The sequence below is a fragment of the Drosophila albomicans genome, chromosome 2L (genome assembly GCF_009650485.2).
Source record: "Drosophila albomicans strain 15112-1751.03 chromosome 2L, ASM965048v2, whole genome shotgun sequence".
Classification (NCBI taxonomy): domain Eukaryota; kingdom Metazoa; phylum Arthropoda; class Insecta; order Diptera; family Drosophilidae; genus Drosophila; species Drosophila albomicans.
This window is the reverse complement of record NC_047628.2, coordinates 16,313,621-16,320,884: the sequence shown is the minus strand read 5'-3', so window position 1 is coordinate 16,320,884 and position 7,264 is coordinate 16,313,621. Positions and strand designations below refer to the sequence as shown.

The window sequence follows — 7,264 nt, the reverse complement described above, 5'->3', positions numbered from 1 at the left end:
TGGCGATGGCGATGGCTGTGGCTGTGGCGAGTCAACCCAAGCCATTCAGTCGGCAAATTTTGTACGCGCGGCAGTCGTTGAGGGGGACGAATTGTGAAAGGAGAGGCGGGCATCATAAGCGACGGGGCAGCCAAGTAAAAACGAAAAGTCGAAGTACCTTTCACCGTGTTCACTTCTGTTCAGTTTCATTCGGTTCGCTTCGCTTCGTTTCGTTTCGTTCGCCGAGTTTCGTTTTGTTTCGTTTCGCCTGCTCAGTACTCGGTTTAAGCTCGAGCAGTGCGGACGTCTCGAATCGCTTGCGCATTGCTATTTGCAATTTTGTGTTGCGTGCTTTTAGGCAGTTGATAAAACTCACCCACACAACCAGCGAAAAAGACGTAACTTTTCGTGTCGTTTTGGGAAAACAGATTCAAGTTTGGCGCAAAAAACAAACACCAACGGCATAACTGATCTCCTTAATTAACGCGTGCGAGGAATTCATTTGAGTTCTGTAAAAATGACAAAATGACAGCAAAACGTGATAAGGATTACACCAAAAATAAATCTACAGCGGGTAAAGATTACGTTCGCTCTCTTAATCCGATTAAAAAATACGCGACTATATCAAGAAAGGATGCCAAAGATAAAGCATAGCGGAAATTAAGTGATATTAGTTTTCACAATGAAATCAACTTGTGCTCTTTGAATTCCAAAAAAGGTTTTGCGAATTCTTAAAAGATAAAAAGCAAAAGATTTTATTTGAGATTTTTAACTTGTGAAAATAATACTCGTAAATATGCAACTAAAACAGATTTCAATTTATTTTGACAAAATCATTACAAAAGACATTTAAATTGCATTGAGTTCAGCACAAAAGTTCAAGAAATAATATATCAAAGACTATCAAAGAAATCTTCATTTATTATAATTGAAAATTTAAGCTTTGAAATAGAACATATGAAAACTTTTATATATGGAACCTTTAAAAAATTGATCATATATAGCGCAGTTTTATGGAATATTAATAACTAAGTTGATAAACCACTCTGAACTAAAGATATACAGATCGAGTTTAAGTACAAAAATCGACAATATTTAAATGCACTTCACAGTTTCTAAATTGTAAAATACACAGAGTACGCATCCTTATTAGAAATCATATTGATATCACCAAAAAGTGGCCAATAGAAATTGGAATTTTGCTGAAAGTCTTTTTTACCCCGAATATTTCACTAAACTAACTTTAATCGCTAATGTTACAAATTAAGCTAGTTTTTCTAAAATGAATAATAAAATAAATATCTATACAAAATAACGAATTGTGACCCGAAACCTGAATTTTTGTTATCGTTGCTTAGGCCTCGGATTCTCCGCGTCAAGTTCGACCAATGGCAGCGGCATCAAGTCCATTGCACTGGTGAGCTCATCACAAAATGTAACCTCGTCGCAGGACATCAGCAAGCGTACCAACAAACCACTCATGGAGAAGCGACGTCGTGCCCGCATCAATCAAAGCCTGGCCATACTCAAGGCCCTCATCTTGGAGTCCACCAAACATCAGAATGCCAAAAACGGCCAGGATCAGGGACAGGCGAAGCACACAAAACTGGAGAAGGCGGACATCTTGGAGTTAACTGTGCGACACTTTCAGCGGCATCGCAATCTCGATGATCCAAGTAAGTCAAGTACTTCCATGTGAGTGCTCCCTTTTGTTAATCTGTAGCTTTATCTCGACTGCCGCAGCAGCTGTGAATAAATATCGCGCCGGCTACACGGATTGTGCCCGAGAAGTGGCACGTTATTTGGCCACGCCGGAGCCGCCGCCAATGGGCAATATGCCAACGCTGGCGGAACCGGGTTCGAAGGCGCGACTGCTGCGACATCTGGATCAATGCATAGCCGAGATTGATGTGGAAATCTGTCCGACACACGCGACGCCAAACAACTTTGCCGAGAGTCCAAACAGCAGCAGTAACTGCTTTGAGATTAAGAAGCAAACACAGCCCGAAGAGCATTCTTTGGATTACAGCAGTCAGGACTCGAATCCATTGGACTACAGCAAGGCGCCAGGCGATCAGCAGCAGCAGCAACGTGTGTTGCAAGCGCCGCAGGACGAAAATAATAATCGGGGTCAACAGGCAACGCCACAGACGCAACAGCAACAACAGCAGCAGCAGCAGCTGCAGCAGTTGCAAGTGCCACAAGTGACGCCACAGCCAAATGGCAGTGCCACAGCCATCGAGTTGGCCTACGAACACGATGCCAGCAACAACAAGGTCGTCTGCGTCAACGTGCTCGAGCAGTACAAGCAGCAGCTGAAGGAGGGCGGCAACGGCGTGCTTGTGTTGCCGCCACACTACGTCCAACTGGCGGCAGCATTGGGTCTGAGTGCCCAGCCCATGGTCGATCCCATTGCCACGCGCACCGACTTCGAGCGTCTGATTGAGCTGCAGCGCTTGCAGCCACATCTCGCCGGCAAGTTGAGTCCGAACTTTGCGGGCAGCATTGAGGCAGCGCATGTGGCAGCTGCCGCCGCGGCTGCCTATGCCAATAGTGTGGCCAACAATGCCGCCACTGTGGCCGCAGCAAACACTGTGCTCAGCGAGCGTCCCGCCTCGGTGGCCTCCTCATCGGCAGCGGCCTCGGTGAGTTCGGGAGTCTCGGAGCTCAAGTCCGCGCCAGCCACACAGCAATCGTCGCCACGTTCGGAGAGCGGCATCGGTTCTAATGAGAATGAAACTCTGGATGCGAGTCCACAGACGAGCAGTGCGGCCAGGCAAGCGTTGCGGCTGCGCCAGGAGGAGGAGTATCGGGCACAGCAGCTGGTGCTGCAGCAGGGCTCCGATGAGAGCATGTGGCGGCCCTGGTAGATCTCCAAACTGCAGCGGCCTTGTACAGTTCGATGGTATAGCTTTTATGTACTAAGTATATAAGTAAAATATATAGATGGATATAGATGTGGATATGGATATGGAATATGAATGTTTATGTAGACTGTGCGCAAGTTTGTTGCTTTGTTATGACGAGGAACATGGGAATGAGCAGGAACAAGCTTAATTCCCCCCGTTTAGTTTCAAACACGAATCGGAAAATGCATTTTCACGTGTGCCAATGCTATAAAAGACTATTGATAAGCGAGAAAGAAAAAACTGGGACACACGATCCCACGATTATAACTATATTGTAATTGTATAATTCCACAAACACTATTTATGTTTTTTGTCCAGAACCTTGCGTAAAATGTATCAAATACTGAATTAAAAACTACAATAATGTTAACAAATACCAAACAAAAATGTGTGCAATATTATTTCAGGGTTCGAAAAGGATTTAAAAAAAGCTGAGATCCAGCAATTAATACGGTTTTGTAGCGAGAAATCTCGATTGTCATCACAAAGTTATAATATTATATTATATTCAACACTTGGTACTTTTATTAGGAAGTAACAATCCTGAACACCGAGTATATGGGGGATTAAATTAAAAATATATAATATTGCTTTGTGTATAACCCGAATAAATAATGTGTATAGGTGTGTATTATATGGATATGCATATAAGGTTTTTGTTAAAAAAAACAAACGAATTGCTCGATTAAAAACTAAACTATTTGGATTTCATTGTTGTCAACGATTTGCGTGGCGCCGATTGCCGCTGCCGCGCCAAGAATGTTTGTCCCGAACTCATCAATAAGGCCAATTTCGAGTCGACTGCATCGCGTTGTGCATTAATGCCTAATCTGTAGAAAGCGGTCGTCATCAGCTGCTCCTCCATGCCGCTCATCTTGGGCTTTGCTTCCTCCTCAATCACATCGACGCTCTTCTCCAGTGCACTGGCATCAATTACTGTAAAGAATGTTTTATTATAAGATGCATGTTGGTGGTTGTTTGGCAGAGACAAACCATTGGCTATGCGTGGATCAATGTTTTTGATGACTTCCTTAGCGCGTTCTACACATTTCCTATACTTCACTTCATAGGCCATGACCTCTTGTTCTCGTGTAGCCAGACTCGACTCCAGCTGTGTGATCTTGCCGTGCATTGTTGAAATTTGTGTGGCAGACTCTTCAACTTGTAGTGCTATAAAACACAAGTATTAATAATTATTATTATGTATAAAATATATATGTAGATGTTTTCTTACTCTTCTGTTCATTCAGTTCCATTAGCTGCTTGATTTGTTTGCTGAACTCATTTCTAAAAAGAGAATAAAATTAGCTACTTATTTATCAGCTTTATTATCTTGAACTTACTCTTTTAAGATGGGATCATCGCTTTGTGAAGCATGCGACAAGCTGAGAATCCGTTCGTTGGCTGTCTTTAATTGCTCGCGCAGATTCTCGCAGCGTTTGTTTGCATCATCCAGCAATTGCTGTGAAAAAATTTATTGAATTACTATTACAAAGCAGCATATAGTTCAATCTTACTGCCAATGCTGTTTGCCCGCCTTGCCCCTCACGTAGTGCTTTGTTCTCTGCCTCCAGACGTTGAATCTTATCCATCATAGCCGATGGCTGCAGCTCCCTGGACATTGTGTTACCGCCGATGCTGCCCGAATTGGTTGACAGTTGACCGCACTTGAGTTCATCGCAAGCCTCGCGCAGATTGTCGCGTTCTTTAAGCAAACTATCCTTGGCACGCTGCAATGCAAGATTCTTGCCCTCCAAATTCTTGTTGTCAAACTCCAGTTTCACATTCTTGCTACTCTCATTGTCCAATTTGGCATGCAGATCTTGAATCTCCTTCTTAAAGAGCTCAATTTGTCCCTTTATGTTGGCATAACGTTTGGCATCCTCTTCGAACTGTGCATTTTGCTGCACATAATCAGCACTGCGCTCCTCCAGCAACTTGACATGCTTCTTGAGGTCATTATACTCCTCCAGCTTCTTTTTGTAGGTCTCCAGTTGGGCCTCGCACACTTTGAGCTTGTCCGTCGATTCGCGCAGCACATCCACCTCATCCTTAAGTGTTGTCAACACTGCAGTGCTTTTCTGTTTTGGGTGGAATAATCAGAAATTAATAGAAATTTTAACTGATTTTTAATGCTTACCATTAGCTCATCGATGCGCTGTTGCATGTGCAGCATATCGGTTTCTTGTTGCTGAGCCTTGATCTTCAAATCTTCACGAGCACCTTCCGATTGCAAAAGCTCTTCTTTTATCAAGTCAAGTTGCCGTCTAAGATGACGAATAATTAGAATTTGCTAATGAAATGGAATTAACAAATTGTATGCAAACCTTAGCTCATTGTAGCGCACAGATCCCGCTTGAATGGGACCTAGTGAAACGCCATCATCGCCAATAGTGTTGTGCTCAAGACGTGCAAACTCTTGCTGAACCTTTTGCAGCTCCTGTTGCAAATTGGTCTTCTCATCGATCAATAGCAGCATTTTCTTCTCGGTCTCGAAACATTTCTGTGCTATAGCATCGCGTTCCTCCTGAAGCTGCAATTGCAACGCCTTTGCATTACCATCCAGCATGCCGCTTAAAGAGTTGCGTGACATCGAACTAACAACGCCGCCGCCCTCCGATGACGCCGACGACTGACGTGTCGATGTTTCCAACTCTTGCAGAGCACGCATAATATTTGCCTGCAACTCCTCCTCGAGCCCCATGATCTCGGTGATGTAGGACTGCTTCTTGGCACAATTGACCGCACAACCCAACACCAATTGCAGCAAGCGCTCCAACTCCGTGAGATCGCACTTTTCAGCAATTGCCTGAACATCCGGTCTCAGGAAATCATGTTGCAGTGTATAATTCAGCACATCAGTGTAGTATTCGTAGACACCTTCAACCACCTTTTTCAGATTACTCATTCGCAAACGCCAATTGCTACCGACAGCACTGGATTTTATCTTGGACAGCCACGAATCCGTAAACGATTCGGGTGCAAACTGATTCAGCGCTTGGGCCAACGCAACGCCATCGGCCAATTCTTCGGCATTAGCATGTGGTGCATTTAAATTGAGAGTTTTGAACCACTCGAGCAGACTGTAATACATTCCGTTGGCTGTGGACATCGTAGACGTGAAATAAAAGTGACAAAACCAAACAAAAATTAGAAATTTTCACAGAAAAAAATAACACAGCTGTTGCAGCGTAAACAAAACAGCTGCACACAACGATAGAGATGAGCGAACACTGCTTGCCTGGGTTATCGACCAATCGATAATTGTATCTCTGATTAAATTACCACAAGAAAAGGAATACCGCACACATTCAAAAATTAATATTTTTATTGTCGTTACATCTTAATCTTAAAGTAAACAAACAACTATTACTCCATCTTACAATTATTTATTTGTATGTGAGACTGTAATTCCAACGATTTTTTGTTAAAAGTAAATGAAAACTTTAGCTATCTGCCATGTTAAAATCTATAGCTGCTGTTGCGCTACTTTCACTGTTCATACAACGTTCCACCCATTTCAGTTTATCATCGTGTTCTCTTATTTTGTCCACTGGCGTCCAGCTTAAATCATATTCGAGTCTATAGCTGCCCTTAAACGTCTGGTCTGCTGGATGATTCCATTCCTACAATTAAACAATATTCAGTTGAACTATTGATAACATCAAAAAATATTGAGAGCTGCCTACCTCCGGCGACAGCATGCTAAAATAGTTTTGCCCTGTTGCCCTCTGATAGAGATGATAGATATGGCCAGGCTTCTTAGTAAAATTGCAAGCAGCGCTGTGAAGTGCACGACTGTCGTTGGACTCCTGCAGTATGTTCATCGCTTGTGCTTGTAACATTTTTATCTAAAAAGAGTTCAAGTTACACAAACGCTTTGCAAAAGACTGATAAGGGGAAGGAACTCGCCTGATCTAGAATAACAACCAATTTCTGGCTTGTGCTGTTCTTCAATTGCTTATCAGCAGCCTGAATTTCTTGAGCGAGTTTTATGATATCAGTTTCTTCGTGCATGGACACTCGAAGAGGGTCTAATTGAAGTTGTGTGTTTCTCTCCACCAATTGCGCTAAAAGATACAAACCAAAATTACACAAAATTATATAAATGTCATTGAAATATCGTTACCTTTTTTAATTGCTGTTTCGTAAGTTAATTGTTGATCCATTGTGGCACTCCTTTTCATTACACATGCATCAGCAAACACAATAATTTTTTTTATTTGATATTAAAGAAAGTAGCTTTTGTTTACAATTTTTCACAACAAACGAAACATGTGTTCTAATTCGAGTGTGACCATAGATCGATTTAAAAGTGTACAAATTACGGCACATTCGCAAAATATGTCACATAAAAGCTGGCCACTCTTCACATT

The 7,264-nt window shown here is 42.6% G+C and overlaps 3 protein-coding genes across 4 annotated transcripts; 1 reads left to right on the top strand and 2 right to left on the bottom strand.

The window, feature by feature from the left end:
- Positions 1-273: 273 nt before the first annotated feature.
- LOC117565604 (uncharacterized) lies at positions 274-3,262 on the top strand. 2 transcript variants are annotated; one of them, XM_034244809.2, is made up of 3 exons: positions 274-553; positions 1,338-1,655; positions 1,726-3,262. In XM_034244809.2, exons 1-3 carry the CDS (start codon positions 505-507, stop codon positions 2,847-2,849), a joined length of 1,491 nt encoding a protein of 496 aa, XP_034100700.1. In that variant the 5' UTR covers positions 274-504; the 3' UTR covers positions 2,850-3,262. The 2 variants fall into 2 exon arrangements, with proteins under 2 accessions (XP_034100700.1, XP_034100699.1); XM_034244808.2 differs by having other exon boundaries at positions 1,723-3,262.
- Positions 3,260-6,125, bottom strand: LOC117565603 (protein hook). Its single transcript, XM_034244804.2, has 7 exons — positions 5,216-6,125; positions 5,029-5,155; positions 4,406-4,969; positions 4,232-4,350; positions 4,123-4,175; positions 3,882-4,058; positions 3,260-3,824 (listed from the first exon to the last, which is right to left on the bottom strand). The coding sequence occupies exons 1-7, from the start codon at positions 5,998-6,000 to the stop codon at positions 3,586-3,588; spliced, it is 2,064 nt and encodes a 687-aa protein (XP_034100695.1). The 5' UTR covers positions 6,001-6,125; the 3' UTR covers positions 3,260-3,585.
- Positions 6,126-6,261: 136 nt separating this feature from the next.
- Positions 6,262-7,180, bottom strand: LOC117565605 (uncharacterized protein C1orf50 homolog). Its single transcript, XM_034244810.2, has 4 exons — positions 7,018-7,180; positions 6,801-6,958; positions 6,578-6,739; positions 6,262-6,514 (listed from the first exon to the last, which is right to left on the bottom strand). The coding sequence occupies exons 1-4, from the start codon at positions 7,073-7,075 to the stop codon at positions 6,335-6,337; spliced, it is 558 nt and encodes a 185-aa protein (XP_034100701.1). The 5' UTR covers positions 7,076-7,180; the 3' UTR covers positions 6,262-6,334.
- Positions 7,181-7,264: the final 84 nt, after the last annotated feature.

What these genes read in the sequence shown, in the direction of transcription:
- LOC117565604 (XM_034244808.2), top strand. Translation starts at nt 505, where the DNA reads ATGACAGCAAAACGTGATAAGGATTACACCAAAAATAAATCTACAGCG. An exon ending in CAAAAATAAATCTACAGCGG is followed by an intron (nt 554 to 1,337) that starts GTAAAGATTACG and finishes ATCGTTGCTTAG; the next exon opens with GCCTCGGATTCTCCGCGTCA. An exon ending in TCGCAATCTCGATGATCCAA is followed by an intron (nt 1,656 to 1,722) that starts GTAAGTCAAGTA and finishes CGACTGCCGCAG; the next exon opens with CAGCTGTGAATAAATATCGC.
- LOC117565603 (XM_034244804.2), bottom strand. Translation starts at nt 6,000, where the DNA reads ATGTCCACAGCCAACGGAATGTATTACAGTCTGCTCGAGTGGTTCAAA. An exon ending in AGCGCATCGATGAGCTAATG is followed by an intron (nt 4,970 to 5,028) that starts GTAAGCATTAAA and finishes CACCCAAAACAG; the next exon opens with AAAAGCACTGCAGTGTTGAC. An exon ending in GATGATCCCATCTTAAAAGA is followed by an intron (nt 4,176 to 4,231) that starts GTAAGTTCAAGA and finishes TTCTCTTTTTAG; the next exon opens with AAATGAGTTCAGCAAACAAA.
- LOC117565605 (XM_034244810.2), bottom strand. Translation starts at nt 7,075, where the DNA reads ATGAAAAGGAGTGCCACAATGGATCAACAATTAACTTACGAAACAGCA. An exon ending in TGGTTGTTATTCTAGATCAG is followed by an intron (nt 6,740 to 6,800) that starts GCGAGTTCCTTC and finishes AACTCTTTTTAG; the next exon opens with ATAAAAATGTTACAAGCACA. An exon ending in TTAGCATGCTGTCGCCGGAG is followed by an intron (nt 6,515 to 6,577) that starts GTAGGCAGCTCT and finishes GTTTAATTGTAG; the next exon opens with GAATGGAATCATCCAGCAGA.